The sequence below is a fragment of the Cololabis saira genome, chromosome 12, assembly GCF_033807715.1.
Source record: "Cololabis saira isolate AMF1-May2022 chromosome 12, fColSai1.1, whole genome shotgun sequence".
Classification (NCBI taxonomy): Eukaryota; Metazoa; Chordata; class Actinopteri; order Beloniformes; family Belonidae; genus Cololabis; species Cololabis saira.
In genome coordinates, this window is record NC_084598.1 from 29,177,836 (window position 1) to 29,201,450 (window position 23,615).

Here is a 23,615-nt window from a genome sequence, read left to right on the forward strand (position 1 = left end):
TTGCTTGGGGTGTGGTGCAACACTAGGATTGTTACTGTAGTCTCTCTCCTCTTCTCTTTCTTTCTTTCTTTCTTTCTTTCTTTCTTTCTTTCTTTCTTTCTTTCTTTCTTTCTTTCTTTCTTTCTTTCTTTCTTTCTTTCTTTCTTTCTTTCTTTCTTTCTTTCTTTCTTTGCTGTTTTTATTCCCCATCTTCTACCACTCTGTTTTTGTGTATATCTGTGCATGTGTGTCTGTATGCATCTCCCATTCTCTGACTTTTGAATCACCACTGACAAGTTAGGCAACATCAAAATTCAGTGGCACATTGTCTCAGGTTGAGGTTTGTTAGGTTGCTCCCACAGCTTAATTGAACAGAGGACTGGAGGGAGCGAGTGAGATGTAAAAAGAGAAATCAAGAGTAGAGGGGGAAGATGAGGAAGAAGGGTGCTCAAACGGGCATACATATTGCATGAGCTCCAACCACCACACCCCTTTCTTCACAGAATGGCTGTGTACTGTTCTGGGGCTTATTAATTCCGCTCGGTGAGAGAATTATTTTTAGAGACTTGCTGTACTGGCAAAGGCTTTTAAAGTCACAAGTAGTACATATTCTGCCTATAGTTTTTCTCTTATTAATTGAAAAGTTCAAAAAAAAAAGTTGGTTGAGGTTATTCTTTGGTGAGATATAGTTTTTTTTCGATCTTTGTTTTTAAAGTTTTACATATAACATGTTGCAGGATTTTACTTGAATCTTAATTGGGTTGTAGTGTGTGTTTTTTCCGTTTTTCTTTTGCTTGCAGCCTCATATTATGATATCATTCAGGCTAAAGTCCGATAGTTATTTACACAGATGATGTTGTTTTCAGATTAAATGGTTTGCTACTCAATGAGAGAGAGAATGTAACTGTTAAGGCAATCTTTTACCGTTCAGACACGTTTGCAGCAGAACTTCTAGCCTCTTCTTTCCCATTCTGCCCTCGGGCCTGGTCCCCTGCATCCCTGATCCCAAATCCAAACTGCAAACTGGAGTAGCAGGAAGTGCTGACCTCCTTTCCGCCATATGAAACAGCACATATCACATTAAGTCCAGCTGTTTCGCCCACTGTGGCTACGATGATGATCATGTGTGTCATTAATTTCTACCAAAGTAATTTCAATCTGTTGGTTTCTTGCAATTTGCTTCTGTAGATGCCTCCTTCATGGAGCGTTTCAGCAATCTCATTGTAGATGAACATAAACTGTGCAGTGTTATTAATCTGCAGAAACATTTCTCCCCTGGCACGAGGAGCCCCCCTGATTTCTGAATGAACGCTCTGATCAACTGTGGCGAGCTAATGTGTCAGTGATACATTAGTGATACATGCTAAACACTACCAACACTTTAAAGGTTGACCATTAATCACACTGGAAGCTGCGGGGTTAGGAGCTGTACCCCCCTTTAGTGTTTTGGACACGTTCAGAAACCCTAAATTAGTCTGAGAAGAATGATCCACCCACACTTGGCCCACAAACGAACGATCCGCCCTCATGAATTTCTGAAATATGCCTCTATGTTGTTAAGTGATTCTCGTGAAGAAATGTCTATAAACTATAAAACCTTGCATCATATTCAACACTGAATTACTACATTAACACCTGAAACTATTTGCAGTATTTCAGTGTCACAGTTGGCGAGTATAGATTTTACAGCTAGTGGGGGTCTTATATGAATTTGTCCATCATATTCCAGTCCTGCCGTCACTGCTCACTGGTGAACTCCAAGATGAAAAGACCCCAGCGTTGTATCGCACCATTAGAACTGAGTAAATATTACATGTTTTTCCTGGATCTGCTAGTTAGCATTACTTCCACCTTGTGGCTTCATTATTTTTGAAACGCTGAGCTTTGCTGATGATTGGAAGGCATGACCTAATTCTGGGGCTCAAGTCTCTCTCTTCCTTCCTGTCTTTCATTTCTCACTTCTCTTCCTCGTTTGCTCATTCTCATGTCTGTCTGTCTCTCTTCCTCTTCACCTCGTTTTCCTCTCACACTTTTTTTTGGTCGTATATTCATTGTCTCTCTCCATTTACTGCCTCAGCATCATCGTCATGCAGTCGTTTTCTCTTTTCCCTTTCTGTATTACTCTCATCCTCATTCTCTCTCATGTGTGCATTCTTTATTTCTCAATTTGTCTTTCTTCCACAACCTATTATTATTCTTTTTCTATATTCTCACACCCACCTCTCCTTCCACCCCTACCCAGCTCTTTACCCCTCTTCTCCGTGGTTTCATTCCTCTCCAACGAAACCACGTGTGTCAAGGAGGGAAACATGGCGAGCAGTGGTCCCTGCTGAACAATTACCATGCAAAGCAATCCAAATAGAGATGTTTGCCGAAAACAGCACGTGTGTAATTACTGCTTAATGAGGCCCTTGTCTCAGGCAGAATGCCCAATTAAGCTGCCGATGAGAAAGCAATGCCAAAAGCCTGCTGAAGAAAGAGGGGGGGGAAAGGGAGAAGGAAGGAGTGGTGGGGAGGGTGAGAGAAAAGTTGAAGCACAAACATTGTAACCTGAAGAGTTGGGGACGATGAGAACATGAAGACGACAGTGTAAGAGCGAGGGCGGGGGAAAAAAGCAAGGAGGAGATGATACAATGAAAGAGAAAGAGGGAGCGAAAAAAGGGTGAAGAGAAGAAAATAAATCGAGGGGTAACAAAAGAGAAAGAGAATGAATTCTGCTGTGTAAATGTGGAGTAATGTCGGAGTTGATAGCATTGAGCCACGGATAAATTGGCATTTTAAGTAGAAGAGTGAGAAAGTGCGGAGAGGAGAGAGAGGAACAAGCTTTATGTTGCGATACATGTGCAGCCATGTTGGAACACAAAATGGCTGACCTATCTTAGATGTTTCTGGGGTTTTTTTTGTCTTTTTTTATGGTGATTATTCTATTGTAGATGCATATGGTAAAAATGAGCTTCATATCAGTTCATTTCTTCCTCCAGAAAGAAAGGGCATCAAAGCTTTACAGCAAAGGAGTTCAGTCTGCAACGATAGCGTAATCAAACATCAGGCGGATCTTTCATTATCGCTAATTAAAATTGGGGTTTAAAAAATTGGGTTATAAGTGGCATTGTTCAGTGACTACACTCTCTTTTCACCCAGGAGAATCTTATCCTGCACACACTCTCAGGCTGGCTTTACATCACCATCGATATCAAAGTGGATTTTAGTGGAATGAAATTGCTCTGTTAGGCGGGACATGAGGCTTTTATGTGAGCAGTGAAGAGTTTATTGCAGATATGTCACCAAGGTCAACATCACTTTGGCCCCCTCCAGGAGCTACAGTCACTTCTCACTGTGGCCAAATGAGGTGATTGACACGCCCATGCTTGATTTAGCAATTTGTGTCTTTTATCTCCAGCATGTAGCTTTGTACAATTAGTGAGCATTCACTTTCCCCTGAAACAAGCTGGCATGAGGATTTGGATTAATCATATGAATATGAATGAGACTTAAATGCAGCATTTATGCACCTCTTGTCTCAGTTTCATGTATGTGGTTGAATGTAAATGTAATCATTAGAGTAACTGAGTGAATCCTCGCTAGGGTTTCCGCGATATGCATCGTTAACCAACCCCTGCCCAGAGGCAGGCGCTCTTTCCCCCAGCCTTTCTTCTGTAATAATGTACAGTAATTTCTCTGTCTCACCACTCACATGCTCATCTCGCTACTTCGACTTTTTCCTGTCTACCAGTGTGGATATTAGATTTCCCCCAGAGGAGTTCTGCTCATTTCCGTCCATTAGGCTACATATTTGGTCATTGTTTTGAGCAGGTACAGCTTAAGATCCATTTGTGTTCCCTCCCATCCAGCGTTTATTTATCTGGCGAGCTTTTGGCTGCTTTTTTTCTGTGGGCACAAAGCAGACCACCCTAAATGAAAAGTACACGTCTTATCTTCACATCTTAGGAATTTGGCGTGGAATGCTGTCTGGTTCGATTACGCTCCCCCTGCTGTCCGTTTCTAAGTCTCAAATGCATTATTAGGAAGAGTGACTTCAGTCAACAAACAAAAGGTGGCTCTATTTGACACATTTCATGGTTGTGAGAGTATTATCATCCTGTCTAGTCCAGGTTCATTCCATTTAGCTTTGACAAAGCTTCAAGTCTTTGCAAGCCAAGGCAGCTGTCGCCTTGATACTGAACAGGTTCACTTACTCAACCGTTTGTTTGGCACAATCTCATTTTCTCTTCGGTTAAAAACAGGTCTGTGTTATTGTTTTCTTCTTCGTAGCCCAGTCAAAACTAATCTTTTGAGGAATTTAGCTCGCTAACATATTAGAAAGCAGAGAACGCATGTTTAACGTGGCGCTTGACTGGTGACCCTGCGTTGTTTCCCAGCACCCTTGAGGGTCAAGGTTCATTTGTTGTTACGCAAGTCCTAACCCCGTGTCGAGCGATGTTTTGGCACCTGCAGCAAGTGATCTTTCATTACCTGATTAGCTCAAGCCTGAGGCCACAACATGCCCTTACTATACAACACACACACTGGAAGTCACAGCTACAAAGACATCCTCGCACACACTTCACCACCGAATGCACTCACACATTCATTCACACTCATTCTGTTTCTCACACACGCAGCAGAACCCACAGGGAAAAGCCCATCTCTCGTCACTGTGCTCATGTAGCCTAATTACCGGCCCGCTGACGAACAGTAATTACCCACGCTGCCATGCCACCAAGAGGTTTAACCAAAGTGACAAAGTCATTAGTCTCACACTTGAAGCCACCCGTAAAGAGCTTTCCCTCATTCAGTGCCCCTGGCTTTTTGTTTTTTACAAACCTCTTCTTGCATGACATGTTTATTTATTTTTCTGCTTCTGTCCACAGTTTGATGGTGACAACATGTACTTGAATGACAGTAACCAAGAGTTCCGGTCGCCAAATCAGGTAAGAATGCCCACCTCTCTCTCTCTCTTATTCCTTAATAAATAAATGTCTCCTAAAAGTCATGTTTTCATACTGTTTCTGTTGATATAAGTGAAAAAACACAACTCTCAGTGTGTCAGCTTCAAAGCATTGCATTGTCAGCTGATGTGGGCTTTGGGTTTCCTCATATATCTTGAAATCAGCATTTGTGATGAAGTGAAAATTTTTCAATAAACAAAATTACAAAATCGGGTCAAGATGGCTTCACCATAATCTAAACAGATTTTCATCTAAAGTGATTCAAAACAATCTTCATTTGAAAGATCCCATGCTGGTCAAAAATCTCAATGTATGCCTTTTCCTGTGTGGGAAGTGTGTAACCTGAGTGTAACCCAATTAGTCTCGCAAGATGTTGGTTGCATGACAGGACCAATTTATTCTTGCCAGACTTTAGTTTAATCAACATGGAGGCAACTTCACTGCTGATGGCACCATCAAGTTCAAAAGCAGATGTCTGGATTCATTACAGATCTTAAAAATAGACAAAAGCAAAGCCATATGTAAGTCAGTCAACACGGAGGTTAAATACTTTGGAAATGCTGCATTTATCCCAAACTATTTGAAGTAATTTAACGTTTAAAGCTCTGCTAGCCAGTGAAACTGCCAATCCTAAACAAACATTATTTGTTTCTAACATTTTAAAAAGTATGGGACATTGATGCGCTTGTCTCTGTTACCAAAATGTCCTTCAGAACAGTTAGTGAGGGCTTGTGTCGGACCAGGCTTGAAATGAACATCATTCTGAAAAGGCATCTATGATTTTGACCCTTTTCGTCTCCGGAGGAAAACACTTAAAGCCTCATAAGCCAAAGTATCTCTTTATCCCCCTCAAACATGTGCCTTTTGATGATTTTATCCAGAGCACATACACATATCCGTAATATCAGAGGGATTAAACAAGTATATGTGACAGTGTTTGGGAGAATTGGACCCAAGAATGCTGCTAAAGCAGTAATAGCATTTCACCATCCCAAGCCCAACAATGCTCTGGTTCTCAGCCTGGAGTGGTCTGGTCTCAGTCTCGCAGAGTCAGACAGGCGCAGCGCTAAGCGCTCTCAGCTGGTGGATGGGAGCACATGGCTGGACATATGGCAGAATTTGGAGCCCAGAGATTTGTTGATCCAGCAGCTCGGTCTTCATGTTCTGACAAAACGGCTCCATGTCAATTAGCACCTCGCCAAATAAGTCAAAGAGGCGCTGGACAGAGCCAGGGGGCCAATGACAGCAGGGCTCGCACACATACTGTATAAACACATCCACATTTACTGCAATAGGAAGTGACTCGATCTCTGAAACAAAGCGCAGGTTTATTCACATGCAAATGTGCACTTTTTCATGTTTTCCTACACCATAACACTAAATGGAGCCAGCCCATCCTCATTGCAGTAAATATGTTTTATGACTTTCCCTTTGGATTGTCTCAGTATGCAAATAGTTTTAGATTTATCACTTGAGATATCTGCTCTGAAACGTCATCTACATCCTCAGAAAGACATCCGGAGAATAAACCCTCCACTAAGTGCAGTCCAATATTTTGCAGTTTTTTTAAACTGGGGTATGGAAAAAAAAGTTTTCTCTGACCATGTTCCACAGCTTTATTAGAAGAAAAAGAGAAACTTCACATATAGTCCCTTAAATGCTGTAATATAAAAACTCAACAAGAGCTGCTCCTGCTCCTATATAGTGCAATCTTTGAATGAATTTTCTATATTTTTCTAACTCTAAAAGCATGTCTTAACTCTGCCAGCCCTTTGAAGAGGTGAAGACCCGTTAAAATGTCCTCACTTTCAAAGAATGTGCTTACTCTAGTTGTGTAAAACTTAAATTGGGTCTTGCTGCAATTGATGAACATGAACACGTGTATACACACACATAAACACTCATAACCCCGCCCACACACACATGCAGTAATATACACAGACACGTGAAATCTCACAAAGACACATACTGTATACCTACACATACCATCATGCTATAGCCATAACGGGGTCTTTCCTTTCATGTGGGGATTGAATGACTATAATGAGCGGTCGAATGGGAGCTTTAGCAGCTTATTGTCTACTTATAGCACACATCATAGACTATGAAGTCCATCATTGTTAGCCACATTTCCTGGTCTGCCCTAATTATGTCACTGTTCGTGCAAACCTGTGTGTGCTAATTGGGATAAATGTACAGCTTTGTAGTTTTGCTGTTGCAGCGGTCATGCGTCAATCACCAACAACCCGGTCCAGGTTTGCAGTGTTGTGTCAACAAATACCTTCTTAGTGGATAAGGCAATTTGGGCTTCTCAAAACATGTCAGATGCAGCTGATGCTCTGCCAGCGCTGTCAGATAGGAGCTTCCACGCAGGTTCTGAACAGCCCTGTAGTTTACTGTGTTGCTTTTAATTCTTCTACAAAGCACATTTCTGCACATTTGTCACCTTATAACTATTGTGATAACATAATAGTGTGCTAAATTTACAAACACCTGTGTAATTTATTGTATTATTTAAAGAAACCTTCCAGTAATTTTTAACCATTTTCATACAGCTCATATCCGTAACTACTGTTTTTTTTGTAGCCGTGTTCGAGGCTTCAGACTTATTATATTTTAATTTTGCGTGCACATACATTTTCACACATTCTCTCACAAGTGGGATAGGAGTGTATTTCAAGCATGTCCTGGGAATTAATATCTTTGGATATGAACATGACGTACCTTCATAGAAAGCATATCTAGACATGTAGTAGTTTAGGTTTTCTACATACTGTACGTCATGCAAAATCAGTCATGACAGTTACTATACACACAAGTCGCTTATTTCTTAATACCAGTTTATTATTAATGTTTAATTGCATGCATTAGCCATGCAGCGTTTATATTCTGATTTCCTCTGTGTGAACATCACAAATGCGAGCATACCCTCCCTGACTCTGAGAGCAGTGCTCAGAATCACAGAGCTTTCACAACTGGTCAAGTATAGCATGAAAGAGGGAAGCCATGTGCTTTATTGCACATTTTAGCACTGTGGTAAGATACCCACCCGAGTCCTCATATGATGTGTGCCTGTAAAAACGGCGCAGAGAGCCAGAACAGAGACTTCTTTGTTTGCATGTCTGGGGTCTTCCACAGCAAACACACTGAGGTAGCAGTCTGACACAGCCAGAAGATTACATTACACATAACATCTCCGGGCTTTAAAATAAATAAAGAAAGAAAGAAAACCACTAATGAGAAACAGCTTTAAAGGGGCTGTTCACTGTACGCTTCGATGCAAACCGTCCCTTCAGACAACATGTTTTTAAGGCTTTAATTACTGCATGGTTTCTGTACGAAATATGCATTCAAACTGCACATATGGCGCTCTTAGACAGTTTGATAATATTAATGTTTTCCATTTGGTTCATCTGTTGAGGTCTCAGCGTATAAGCAAAAGTGTGGGAGGGTTATTTTGTTGACCAGCTTTATTTATAGCCGCCCACACACAAAGCTACTTAAGGGGATAGTTTGTTGAATTAAAGAGTATTAAACATCTAATTTATCCTGGCTGACTAGAAGTATTCTTATAAGTAAATTAGAGTTTTAAATTAGTCCAATACGCTTTTCTCTTTCTTTTTTTTTTCTTTTTTTTCAAATAGATGCAGTTCTGGTGTCTGAAAATTGACTGTCGTTTCTTTATGTATAAAAAACTATCACACATTTCTATTTAAATTGAGAATTTGTGCATTATTTATAGAGAATAAAACTCTGTCTTCAGCAAGTTTAAAAAGGTCTCATTGCATCTAATCCTGCATTTACAAAAAAAGACATAAATCCTGAAAGCAAGATAAACTCCAGGGATTGAAACCCATGCACATAACTCTAGACCTATCAACGTGCAAATGGCAGTTTACTCATAATCAACCTGCAGCCTAAATACACGTGGAACAAAGCTTGCTGCCATGCATATTTTAGCAGTTTATCAGTTTGACTGGTAATGCAATGGTGGTGTTTTTCCAACTCCATCGATACATGTGCATACAATAGATTAAGGAGGAATGGAGCTTAAAGAGTAAGCAGCGAGGTAGCAGGAAGAGAGAGGGTCATTTATATGTATTTATGTATATGTAACATCTGCCCCTCTCATGTGTGGTCCAGTTCTTGTTCCGTGTACCTTTGAAAGAGAGAAAGCTTTAAAGCCCGGTCTTCAGAGAAGCTTCAAGCTTCAGCCTCTTCATGCTACCATGTTTTCTGCTTACAGGTGTCTCACCAAGACAAGCATCTTTATTGATTTGGCCGGATATAAGAGAGCAGTTTCTGATGGTGGAGTTGAGAATAGAAAACTAACTGTCTGGTTGCAGCCTCTCTTTCTGTCTGTGTCAGGCTGCAGCTCTGTCTGTTTGTGTGTGTATGTGTGTGTTAGATTATTTTATTTTTTTAACTCCGAAAATCCACAACACCATCACATTCTCTGACTTTACCCGTTATGTGTAATTAGTCCTATTTTAACCCACCCAACCCCTTGGTCCTGAAAATAGCTCCCACGGTTCACATCAGTGAACTTTCAGCCATAGAATAAGACACGTTTCTTTTTTTTCTTCAATGTCTGCACCCTTAGCTTGAATCAAGAGACAGTTTAGCTTTCCTAACTGGAAACAGTTTCTGCAACATTTCAAAAGTTCACATCGAACTCATGTGGAATTTCACACGTCTTCTTGACTGGTTGGTTTAGTTTTTTTTAATTTGTTTCTTCTTCTCCGCATTCCTCCTGGATCATATGGTTAATTTCTCTAATGTGTTAAATATAGTTTGAAATAGACAGATGGTTCATCAAATCACCTGCCAAGTTTTTTTTTTTTGAAAGTACCTGCCTTTTTCCAACATTTTCGAGGGACGACTACTCAGATGGCTCTGTCTAACAAACCATCTGGTGTGTCAAGTTAGGAGGCATAAATATTCTGGCACATAACCCTCATTAAACTACAAATTTCCAGTTTCATAGCCCTAAATAAGTGAGATACAAGTTATTGATATATAAAGGGACCTTTTTAATGTGGTGGGGGGGGTTTTTGTTACCATGAACAGAGAAAGATGGAGATATTTCTCCTAACAGCGGCTGACCGGAAGATGTTTTGTTAACCAAACACAGTAATACAGATGTTTATGCTCTCAAACCATCCACCCCTCAGTTTCTTTCTCTATCTCCTGTCTTTCTCTCTCTTTCCCTCTTTCTCTCTGAGTCAGAGACACCTCAGTACACCCTGGCACCGTACACCCAGTGTGGGCGATATGATGTGAAAAGGCACCGTTACTTAATAGTGACTCATAGTGTACCATTATACCACCACACCACAACTGCAACACTCTCAGCACTACACAAACGCTGGCCCTCCCCACCAAACCATCCCTTATACTTCAATGAATGTGTTCTCTATCCTTGTATCGTTTCCCTGCAAGAAAAAAAAAAAAACAGGGGGGACATTTGAGACAAAGGAAAAAAATAAATAAATAAATGAAAATTGAGGGTATGAACGCCAACACACATCTCACTCCTTCTTTGAGGCTCTATAGAGCCGGCGGCAAGGTCGCCAGAATGAAGTCGAGATACATATTGTACGGCATGTATTTAAATTTCAGGAGAGCTTACATTCTGGGTATCACAAATCCAGGCTGAATACTGTTTTCAGCTCCTAACCAGCGCTGGAGCAGTGATATCTGAAAAACTGCTCTGGAAGAACATCAGAGGAACATCTGCACAACATCTACATCTGCGCTAGGAGGGATTGTAAGTTGCAGTTGTAACCATGGATTAGTGATTCTTTAAGTAGGTCAGTCCATGTCAGCCAATAAGTCCAATTATCATTGGTCTCTGAAGTAGAACAAGCGCTGACCTCTGCTCTGTTAATACAAGTTGAAATGACTGGATAGATGCCAAAGCGGAGGGATTTAAAATAAAATAAAAAAAAAACATAATTCCTAATAGAAATGTATAGAGTGTAAATAGTGTGTTTTAAAAAAATAACCTACTGCGAATAGCATCCATGGTTATATAAGGAGTCAACATTTCACTTGTTTGAACAACATGAAGAGATTCATCTTTTGATACAAGAGGCTTTAAAGCACATCAAAACGAGCTGCTGTCCCTCCAACCCCACAGAAAGACACCCCCCCCCCCCCAAAAAAAAAAAAAAAAAAAGCAGCAGCTTATCAGCAGCAAGAGTGTACTCAATGATTCATACACTCTTTTCAGAGAACTTGAAACCTTGGCTCTATTTCGGTCCCGTCCTCACTCTCTCTCTCTCTCTCGCTCGCTGTGTATATGCAGCTCGATGGCGCAAAGGGATTTAGTAGGACTAAGTAGTTTGATATTTCTATTGGTTTTCTGCATATATTTTCACTTTCTGTTTCCCTCTCTCCCAGTGATCTTTCTCATCATGCGGAGACCAAGGTCATGGCTGATTGAAATATAATAGAAGTGTAGACATCTGGCCTAATACTGTGGGAAGTTAAATCTATTTTAATGGCCCCTGCCGCAGTGGATTCTCTCTGATGCACTCTTGCGCTTCACTGACAGTAAATCACAATGTTCTCTTATTGCCCTGACTGGAATGAGGGCATAGAGAAAGAACAATGAGGGATCCACATCATTTGTTTTCACCCCTCCCTTGCTTTTTCCTGTCCTCTCTGCTCCTCCTCTTCTCCCCTCTCTTCTGTGTTTGCGAGTCATAAAGCAACGGGCAAAGAGAGTGACATCATGAAAAATAAAAATAAAGGGGATTATGGGCAAGCTATTGTGCCATATGTGATTACCAAAGCTCCGATGGTCCCCTGGGGGGGATGAGTGACTGTGAAACAACATATTTTATTTATTTATACCATTCTCTCTAATGAATAGGAATAAGAAATATGGCTAAGACCACAGCATTATGCCCTTTACAAAAAATAAAATAAGATAAAGAAATGGAAGAATTTTCTACATCTCTCTGTTCCAGTGCAAAGGTCAGGGATATTTTTTTCCAACCCTTCTCTTTCATCCATAACTGAGTTAAATTGAACCCATATAAATGTGCCCCTTTTTTGCACCTAAAAGCACTTCCTTTGCGGGCCATGTTTTCAGAGTTCACATACGAACCACCACAGGTCCACCTACGTCTGTAACGGAGAGTCAGGTCCTTCCTTCCCATCTAAATGAGATCCATTTTGATGTGACATTTGAGAGAATTACCAGTCACAGGGGAGCACGGAGGAGGTTAGATAACTCCTTTGCTATTGGTTGAAGCCCACCAAAGCCTACCTGTCCTGTAGTGATGGACACTACCTTTAACCCTCAGCCACCCCCACCCCATCCCTTCCACACACTTCACTTATCCCAGTTCTCTCTGTCAGCCAGCCGCAGTCGGTTGGCGGTTTTATTCTCTTCCCATTGTACCAAACTGTCTTCTTTCCCTGATACATCCTGATTTTATCCAAATGGAGTTGTCTGTCATTTCAAAGCCAGTTCAGATAGCCTCTGCGGAATCTGCGGCGCGTTGCTGCAGCGGTCACGTGTTCAGCGCGCCCCAGCTCATTATGATTTCTGACCTTCCTTCTGCAAGATTCATCTTTGAAGGTGAATTTTGAGGAACCCTATAAGATGTTTAAAAGATTTACCGTTGCTATCCGTCTATCTGGAACACATGGAGCGGACGTGAAAACCTTTATGTATGCATGGCCAGCTGTTGTTTGTCGCCCAAACCCTGCTGCTCTGTCATTTTACAAAGAAGCATATGGCAGTATGACTTTCCATATAGGACATTGTACATTCACTCAAAGCTGGGTGATTTTATGATGCAGTGGGTATCTTTTTTAAAGAAATTTCTATCACAGAAAAGTCATAGAAATCAATAACAAAGTTCATCAAAGACAGACAACTCTCTTCTTTGGACAATTTGCCCCCTGTCAGCCATGACAGGCTTCATTCTCATTCCGCTCCCTTTGACGAACACATCATTGTTCCCAGATGAGCTGTCTGCCACTAAACACCTCATGGGCCACAAATGACTCCATCACCGAGCTAATGACTTCATCTCATCTCCCCAGCCATTTGTGTTAAAAAGAAGAAAAAGAAAAAAAAAAAAACTTGAACCAAAGCTGATAAATGTATTTCCTCCCAAAGGTGAGTTACAGTAATTACTTCAGACATTTAGTTGCAGAGACTTTCCAAGCCTCATGCTTGCGTGTTAAGGTACAATTTCTGTTGCTTACTTAGTTAATCATTACTCGAGCACCGGTGCTGATATTTATTGAGTAAACATTCTCATTTGAATGCTGCGTTTAGAAATGAAAAACAGTACCAAACTGGCTAAACGTATAAAATAACCTGTATGTGTTACTTATGAAGGCATTAGATTATGTTGACTTAATGTTAATGTTTCTTTAGCTAATTTTATCTGAGTAAAATTACATTCCAATAAAAAGACTATTCAATTTTATTTCCTTAATTTTATTAAAAACACTAACAGCTGCTTTGCTCTTTTGATATCATGCAGAAATGTTTTCGCAGTATGGTATAGTCTCAGAAGCGGTATAATTATCACTCTTTCAGGGCTCCAAAATCATTGTGTGACTTGCTATGCCTTTTAAAATCTTAAGATACCTTCACGTTGCATAACATGAATCTGTCATGCATGCTCAAAAAATATAAAATTGAAATGTGTATATATTGCATTTAATAAGATTATCACAGAAGTGATGTTATTCAACAATAACTCATTCAGAAATGGGATGTATCAGGGTTCGGAAGGTGAACAGCCATACCAGAAAACCAATATATGTTTAGGATTAGATATTAATAAAAATGGAGCTAGTTCTAGACACACAGTCTGGCTTAAATATAGTTGCTTTTCAGGGAATGATGAAGCCTTATTGACTTGAATTAAATGAGCTCAATTAAATTAGACATTTATAAATACATGGTTACAGATTGGTATCGCACCATGTGAATTCTGCTCAATACAAAATAACAGGCAAAATTAAACACTGATAACTTACTTTGTGTGCTTTTATTGCAAAACCATTACGTTTTTGACACATTGACAACTGTTCCCATTAAAGGTTTTTTTCCAGGCATCGGGTGAAAAAGTACTTTATTTAGGCTGCACATTGTGGCAATATTGGATGGAATTTTACAACAAATTGTTCAATATAAGATCAGAAATAAGTTTCAGCTTTTGCATAATCTGAGCATTGGTGTCAGTTTTAAATACTTGACCGACACACTGGTTGACACAGGGAGTTTGTATGGAAACAGCACGAGTACCGTGTGGTTTCAGACTCGCAGGATTCCAGGGCAAAACAATTCCAAAGAAAATCTAAATTCGGAGGCGCTTTGAAGCACTGTACCAATTGGATTTCTAGAAATACATCTCAGTCTTGACTCTCTGGCTGCTCAAATCGAGTTTCAAAGTTTGTGTTGTATCACAGCAACAGTGTCAAATCCAAAGTGATGGAAATGTTAAGTGGAATCTGAGCTGCCGCGAGCAGAGCGCCTCGGACAACAGCCCGAGCACTCAGGGCCCGCGGACGCTAACTGTAACACTTCGCTGCATGATCGCATTGGGAGGGTGAGATAAGGTAATTTGAGGATGTGCTAATGTCAAAATTTTCACGAGTTTGTGGCACCTCAGTGGTTTATGAAATTAAATTAAAAAAAGTATTTTCCTTTTGTTTCAGTTCATCTTAAAAACAGATTCTATATATACAGTTTGCATTTAAGATTGAAGCATAAAACAAGAGAAATAATGTTTTCTTGTCAGCCTGGATTAAAAACAGAAAAAGGAAAAACCTCTGCACTGCTCCTGTGGGATGAGTCATCACACATTTTTTTCAAAGCACCACAAAATGGTTTATAGTTGATGTCAGTCGATATGCCCCGGAGCAACATCTCACATCTCTAAACTGTGTTAAAGAGTGTGAACAATATGGTGTTTTGATGTCAAATCACAAGTAACATACAATAAAAAAATCTCGGCGCTATCATCTTCATGTCAAAAAAAAAAGAAAAAGAAAATTAAAGAATTGTTATTTGTGACCTTAGGGGAACAGAATAATGCCCTTGTCCAGGGAAAATGGCAGATTTGCTTAAGTTTCACCTCTGCACAGGCGGGTTGAAGGTTGTAGCGAGAGAAGGCTGAATCAACATTTGGCGTTTCTTTCTGACCCTTCTCTCTTTTATCTCCTCTTCTCCATGTCCTGAAAGACAGTATATTTATGAATTATTTATCTATGTTTGAAAATGTTAAACTTGTGATGTCCTCGTCCTTTGCCTTATCTCCAAGGGCATCATAAGGAGATGTAGAAAGAGGGGGAAAAATATCACAACAGCAGAAGGCACGGTCATGAAATAGCCTCTGACAGCATTTAAATCATGTTTCATCTCATGGCTAAGAGTTTCCCCAAACATAAAAAAGTGTTTGACTGTAATTGCTTACAGAACACATATTAACAATACTGTTGGTATCTGGTTTTGCCTATCATGTGAGAGAAAAATATGTTTAATTCTTCATCGATGCCAGTGTGCAGTTATTAGAAAGGTTTGCACCAAACATGAGAGGATTAATTGTCAGATCTTGTAGTAAAAAAAACCTTTATTGCCTTTCCCATACATGCATCTATAAACCGTGGCCAGAACAGCATAAAAGTGAAGTTATCATATCACCAATCATTTTTTTTAATTCACACAGATGAGTTTGGGCTAAACAGCTCAGTTAAAGGCTTATGGATGCCATTAACATCACTGAGTTTATCTAATGTAAGTCCATGGTGTGTTCCAACACTTGTTCAACAGGCAGTTATTGCCACTTTCTTTCCACCCGCTCATCCGTCTCGACTCATTTCAAGGTTTTTAAGATTCAATGCATACACAGATACTGTACCCAGCAAGGTGAGAGTTTTGTTTGTGCTTGCTCCGAATAAAATCTGCATCAAATGTTTGCTAACAATAATAGCGACAATAAATCTGAGGCGACAAAGAAACTGACAAAACGTCTATCACGGAAAAAGGAATTGTCAGAGATGATATTTCTAAGAAATTGCAGAGCCAAGAGAGTGTTATGGGAAAAAGGAGAAAAAAAACACCACATCACCCCCTGGTAGTAAACATACTCCCTTTTATTATGATGATGATTTTCTCCCTAATGATAGAGCACATTACGAGACTTTTTATCCCCTCCTCAAGCACTGGTTCTGCTAGTGGGCACATTGTAGCTGTTCCTCAACATCTTTTGCCATTTGTTTGCAAAAAGTATTTGTTTTCAAGATGAATTGCTGCGCTGGCAGGCGAGATGACAGCCTACACGAAGATGATATTGAATTGATTTCTGAAATGTTGCAGAACGGACTAGTTGATGTGTACCACGAGACATGAATAATAAAAATTCTATTAAAAAGCTCTTGAATGGCTGACACTGGAATATTATTTGTGATGATTAATTTTCTTCAGTCATTATAAAAGGGAGTTGGCATCAGATTGCCTCTGACAAAATTGCTTTTCACTCCCCAGTGAATACCCTCAGTATGCTTTTTGAGAGCACAAAACCATATTTCTTAGTGCAATATTATGTCAAGATATGCCCTGGAAAAGACACTGCTCATGTATCACCTTATTAGCGCCATAAAGTCTGCGCGGTTCTAACTACCAGGGGGTCACTTGGATGTTCTGCATACATAATGAGGACTGTGAGGTTTGCTTTGTCCAGCTTCTCTCCTTAAGAAGACATAATTGCCATTATAATTATGGGATTATAAAATAACCACAAAGTGACTGTCAGGGGTGTTTTTCCACATAATGAATTTGATTAACTATATTTTAAAGGCGTATAGACTGACAGTTTGTTGCTTCAAAGCTGTCAAGATTTCTGAAGCAAATTATTCTGTACAGCAGCTGTTGTTGTTTAGCTAATTAATTTGCTGTGCGCATTTGTGTTGAATGAATTCTTTACACTTTCCAAAGCGCAACAATTTGCATTTCTAATTATTTTTATTTTCGGCACCACAGTCTGACTAAGTATGCTGTTGTTTTGTATCTGCAAACAAAGTCTGACACAAAAGAGAGAGAAAAAAAAATCAACAGGTACATTTTAAACCTAATTTTTCAGGTTTTTGTTTTGTTTTGTTTTTTCACTCTGGAAGATCTCTGGTTTGTTGTTTGCATGAATGATACTTATATTCATATTGCCCTTAACATGTTGTGTTTTCATCAAGGAAAATGTGTTGAAACAACAGTTGCTCACTAAAAGGTGTCTAATGTGTCGGGGCTGTGGTGGCGACTATGAACTCCTCTGAGTACCAGAGTGCTCTGGAGGAGAATGAGAGGCCATCTGTCTGACAGCTAAAGCTTGGTCAAAAATGGGTCATGCAACAGGGCAATGATCTGAACCAGCAAAATAAAAGAAGGTTTTGAGATGACTTCATCAAAGTCCAGACCTCACTGGAGTACTACACAAGCAAATGTGCTAAAATCACTTAACTCTGAATGTTTTAAAAGAAGAATGGGCCAAAATGTTACTCCTGCTGAATGTGGAACTTTAAGCTGTTCAATCATGGATGTACTTAGTATTGGTCACGTTAATTTTTGGCTTATATGTGATAAATTCATGACATGGTGACAAATAGTTATGTTTTTTTGTTTGTCCGGGGTCTAATACTAAGAATCACTGCTTTTACTATTTGCAGATGATAGATAGAAAATAGTTTTTTACATGAAAAATGCAGGATTAAAACAGGAGGTACAAACCTTTGCATATGACTTAATACACTCTGAATAGCCCATAGGTGTAACAGCTCTTATCTGTAAAAGTTACTGTGAATGCACTTTGCTTTTCACCATCTGGCAAAAAAACGGATTCTCTTCTCTTTTCTGTCAGAGCTACTCCAGTCAGGGAAGAGGGAGCAGCGGCGGCGGCGGTGGAGGTGGAGCAGGGGATGAGGACTACGAGATCCCCCCCATCACTCCTCCTAACCATGCTGACCCTTCTCTGCTCCATCTCATGGAGCACGAGTCAGGTTACCCCTTCCACTCCCTGCCTCACAATGGTTTGCTCAACACCTACTCGTACCCTGAGCTGCCCGCTCTCATGATGTCTAATATGCTGGGTCAAGACACTCACCTCCTCTCTGGACCTATGCACTCAGTGAGTACATCTTATGTTACATATATATTTGTTTTTTATTTTAGCTCTGGCCTTTAAGATCATGGAAATCAAGAATGTGTTGCTGCTAGCTATTAGCCTTTGTGGTTGGAGACTTGAAAGTCAGCCAGCAAGTCCATGCAGGGAACGTTTTGACTGAAGATTTCATGTGCTCCTATCATAGGAAGTTCAGTATGTTTAATTTCTCACTCTATTACACTAAACCACTTTAAACACCTATGAATCAGAAATATTACCTCTTTTTTCTCCATCATAATACGTAGGCAAGAGTTTTTCTGTCAGAGTGACAAGTAGCTCAGCTGGAGGGCAAGGAAGCCAAGACACTCACGTCTACATATGCAATATGAACTCTCCATAAATACAAAGACTTTCTCCTGCTGTAACGCCAAGACGTTTGCAGACTTTTGCTCAAAGCGAGCCAAGAAAGGGAACGAGAAACCCCGTGCTGCACTTTTTCATTTGCTACGATCGGCAAAGCAAAAAAGGAAGGTTGGAGTTTTTAACAGAATCTTGATGGGAAGGGGTATATCCCTTGTCAGCTATTTTTTCTTTTCAAACGGATGCTGAGGATGCCCATTCCTCTCCCCTCTAGTGAGGGGACTTTCTCTTGTGTTAAACATGCTTCAGACCGAACATGTAAGCACCCCCGGCGAACACATTCAAATGCTTTAATCATAGGATCGAATCAGATGAATTATAAATGGGCCCTATGGTGAATTATTTAGTGTTATATACTTTCATCTGACATAAATATTACTTTTTTTTTTTCTCTTTGCCCTCAATCATGAATATTTATGCTTTAATGTGAGCATCCGTGGTATTTATCCTCCGTTAATCAGGTCTTATGTGATTTTCAGAATCAAACTGCATAAGTTGCACACATCTTTTTTTTCCATTGGGTGGTAGCTAAGACCTCCATTAAAGCCAGTCTTTTGGATTAGGTCACAATCCACTGACTACTATATAAGCAAAATATGCTTCTTTCCGCCACGCAGAGATGTTCTGAGTTGATGATTACATGAAAACCTACACTACGTGGGTTGCATGTGAAACCACTTGCAAAAATGTTGTGTTTATGGGATGAAAAATCCGGAACAAAGCAGCCGTTTCTGGTCAGTAACATTTTAGAAGCAAACAGGGAGGGAGTGTCTGCTTCTCAAACAGCTTTTGTTTCACCTTTGCAATTATTTATTTTCAAATAGCCCTTCAGGGTAATGTTCCATTTTCTTATTTCACACCCCCTTTTCTCATAAATGAACCGTCATTGCAATAAATCACTGCACAAACAGAGACTTGCACACACTGTGAAAGGTCCAAAGATTTATGTAACACATTCATGTTTCCCACTTCCACATTTTAGTACTACTCTGGCAGAGGCTGGCTAATAATAGCCTCTATTAATATTTCTTGTTGCCTAGCAACCCCGGCAAGTAATAGCTTACTCTGGAAAAATAGATGACCGATAAGGAAGAAAGTGGGGGGGTCGCTGGTGAGGCTGGAGTGGGGGGATTCAATTCATTTATTATCTCCTGGGACAAGAGCAGCTTATTTCTGTGGCTGAGGAATAGGAAAGTAGGCTGGATATTGAGAAATATTTTAAAGCAATTGAAGATGACGTTATTTTCATTTTGCTTCCATTAGGGATGTTTCATTTGATGTTTCCCCAGCAAAGTCAATTAACCTTAATTTCATGCTGATAAAGGTATAATAAGGAAGATTGAATTTATGTCTGCTGCATGCTCGAAGACTAATAACGGCAGATGGAAATAGGCTCTCGGCATATCCAGGGTCAAAATGAAGACATAAGCCTTTGCCTTTGCTGTATTGTATTGACAGAAGCTGAACAATAAACTCCAAAAATTGGAGCAGATAGCTGGAAAACCAAAGACGCTGTTCATTCAGCAGTCTTCTTTCACCGCTGCTGAAAAAGCAAATAAGGAGTCGGCAGCATTACCTTAAGGATACACTTCTCTTCAACAACATCTATCCTTCACTGCACATTTAAAACCTCCTACAAGAACAAGCTCAGCTGGAACAACAGATACGCTTCATCTCGAGGGATGTTGTTGCTGGTTTTTGTACAACATTTAGCCTAAGGCTAAAGCTCTGTAAACTTCACCCTGCTATGGGATTTTCTTTTTCAGCACACATCGATCTTACAGCAAACACAGTTAAATCATTACAGGATTGAGAGCAGTGGATTGGCCATCATCATGCTGCATGGGCATGTCATTTTCTCGCTTTTTGTCTTTTCTGCTCACTGACGGGTGTCTACCAGGGTATGACAATCTCAGGATTTATGACTTGCGAAACACATATGTCCTTTCTCTGGTTTTAGGCTTAATTTATTCATTTCCAAGTGAATTAAAACTTACACAGGCAGCTGAAATGTTTTCTCTTAAATCAAAAATTTGCTAGATTGAGGTTTGTGTGTTCAGGCTTGGGGGATTAATCCTCTCAGTTAAAGTTGCATGTTTTTTCATAATTGCTTTACTGGCATTTTTACAATTTCCTAGACTTAAATTGTAGGACACTGGCATTACAAAACATGGAGCCGTCCATCAGAAATGCTCCTAGACTCTCGCACCTCCACCATGTGCAGCGTGTTTGAACTGAGGCAACTCCTGGACGCTGTGCCATGTGACAACGCTGTTGTGCAGATCCTCTCTGCCGGGGAGGATCCCGGCCTGACCTGCAGCTTCCAGTGTTCCTGCCACTGCAGAGGTGACCCCCGGGGGTCTCGTGTTCAACAAGGCCCCTCGTCGTTCAGGGGCGGTTGGCGGCACTGCCGGGAGATTTGTCAGCGTGATCCATCTCTTGGAAGAAAAAAAAAATAAAGCAGGAGGAACCCTCGCCAGCAAGAGGGTAAATGAGAGGTCGAAGGGGAGTTTGTACAACGGCCCCAACGTGGAGACTAAAGGGGTGCTAGTGCTGTTAAATATTGAAACAGAGCAGCAGCCCCTGTCTCATTATGAGTCTGGTTAGGGAGGAGGAGGAGGAAGGTTGCCTGGATCTCAAGTTTATGAAGCATATTCAGTCCGATGACTGTTAGTAGGAATTCTGTCAAGTATTTGGTTCTGGTATAATATTTTTACAGGTTTTTGTCTGTCTAGCAAGCCTTTAATAAGATACTTGTGTTTAAATATACAACTTCGACCACTGCTGCTCAGATGAGCCACATCAGAATCCCAACTTAATCTCTTTGTCATCCGGCAAGCCTGAAGAAACAGCCTTTCATTTGAACTCGTACTATATCCAATATTTACCCTCACCTCAGCTGGTTGGTGCAGCAGTTTTGATTCATATCAAATATAAAACTGATTATTTGTGGAGGTTTGATGTTTGAACAAATATCCACCTTCATCTGTTGTCAAATAGTGTTTGTACATCATATAAGTACATTATGCCTGAGCGGTGTATGTATGCTCAGTTAAAGTGTGTTGGCCACGTGCATCCCCACGTGTTTGTGTGTTTTCAGGATGTGCCTTTGTCAGAGACACTAATTGCTACGAGGTTGTGCTGCTTTGACGTACAGTAATTTGACTTCATTTAATCTGCGAAAGGAAAATTATTTTGCCTCACTTGGCATTTAGGACATAAACTCTGGGGGGAACAGGCCGTTACTGTTTTAAAGCCAGGACATAAAAACGGTATTGACAGCTGTGTTTAGTGACAGAACAGGGATGGTTTAGATGGGCAACCAATCAAATCATTAAAGAGGTGAGAGTAATATCAGAAAGATCTGGTTGTAGATTTTCATATGATAAATTCAAAGAGGCTTTCGTGGTGTGATGTGCAAAATGATCACAATTGTTAAATGTGCATATCTTTTATATCATTTAAACCTGTAAGAGTGGGTTTTTTTTTAAGTTGCAGAAAATTGCAGTTTGAGTTGATATCACATGCTTAATGCAGCTGGATTACTAGGGTTTTTTTTCTTTTTCCTTTAGATATAATTCAAAACGTAATCTTTCTTTTTTTTTTTTCATTTCAAGGTTTAGACATATAGATGACTTGCTTGCTCCGTTGCCTTTCACTGACATCTTCTGACGAACCCAGATAAATCACTTTTTGGAATAGCCGAAAAAAAAATATTGCGACTTTCCATCTTAGAAAGAGACCGACAGCCTTCAGTGACTACGTTTACATGCAGTCAAAATTCAGCTTAATGATATCCGGTTACTGAAACATTCGGAATAATCTGTTTCCATGCGTGAGCAAACCCTGTAAACAGTTATCCCTGTAAACATGGTAATTGTAATCGTTTGGGATATCTCGATCAAAACAAGCACGGAGAACGTAATGACGCAATTCCCGTCATTACCGCTTCTTCTTCCTGTATCCAAATTCAAGACAACAAAAATAACAGCAGCATGGCGGATAATGAGCCCAGTAGAAGTCGTTTTGTTTCTCGGCCCTGTAGTTCGCCTTTTTCAGCGTCTTCCAGCGGTGCTTGATGCCGTTCGTACAAATCCTGCTTTGCGCAACTTTTCGCTTACCTTTTTGTAAATCTCGCTATCCCGGTACTTTCTACCGTCTACAAATGCCAAAATGTTCATATCTTTCATTACATTTATGAAGTGATTAGTCTCCTCCTGGTCTTGTGTTACGCCATGTTTATAAGAACTTCCTGGACTTAAAAGACCAAGAGTCCTTGCGAAAAGAACATGCGCAGAAAACAAATCAATGTTCCTTTTGATGGGGATATCCCGTTTGGCGTTTACATGACCGAATATTCGGGTTAGAAAAGGAGTAACCCAGGGGTCATATTCTTTTATCTTCTATTATCCAAAGGGGTTATTGGTGTTTACATGGCCGTGCAAAACCAGGTTATTGCTAATATTCCGGTTAGAAAAGGGTTATTGACTGCATGTAAACGCCGTCAGTGCTGTACTCCACAACAGAGGTCAAACACACGGTTTTGAAGGTTTCAAAAGAAATGACAGCAAGATAATTGATAAGACACTCCTATTTATTTAAACTGTAAAAAAATAGTTCTCCAAATAGAAGTGTGCTTTTAAAAGGCAAAGCATTGTTTGTTTTCTGCTTCTTAATATGCAGATTTGATAGCGGAGTAATGAAGATGGACGATAACTGATTGAGCATTAAAAACAAATGCACATTTATCGCAGTTCATGAATATTCATGCCGCTAATTCAAATAACCTTAGGCGACGGTTACGACTAATGAATATTTAAAACAGCTGGGTCACAGAGAATTGAACACTGCATTATATCTGACTTTCTGGGATCATCATGTACAAGAGTAAACAATTAGGAAAGGCACAAATAGATTTCAGGGGTGATCAAAATACATCTGGAAGACAATTTTCCATGATGTCACATTAGGTATGGGCCATTGGCACACTGACGGAGGAAATCATGACAAAGAGGGAAAACAATTGAAAAATGGTCAATAATTCTAATAATTGTGTCTATTAATCAAGTATTCAGTATGTTAATCATCAATAATTATAAAATTAAATACATACATTTTACTAAGTTGTTTTTTTTCT

The 23,615-nt window shown here is 40.0% G+C and overlaps 1 protein-coding gene across 4 annotated transcripts in view; it reads left to right on the forward strand.

Moving 5' to 3' along the window:
• LOC133457310 (TOX high mobility group box family member 2-like) overlaps nucleotides 1–23,615 on the forward strand; it is an 82,072-nt gene that overhangs the window by 35,357 nt on the left and 23,100 nt on the right. For all 4 annotated transcript variants that reach the window (XM_061736441.1, XM_061736440.1, XM_061736442.1 and 1 more), the window contains 2 exons: nucleotides 4,851–4,910; nucleotides 17,816–18,082. In XM_061736441.1, coding sequence (XP_061592425.1) covers nucleotides 4,851–4,910; nucleotides 17,816–18,082 — 327 coding nt within the window. The remainder of the gene's footprint in view (nucleotides 1–4,850; nucleotides 4,911–17,815; nucleotides 18,083–23,615) is intronic.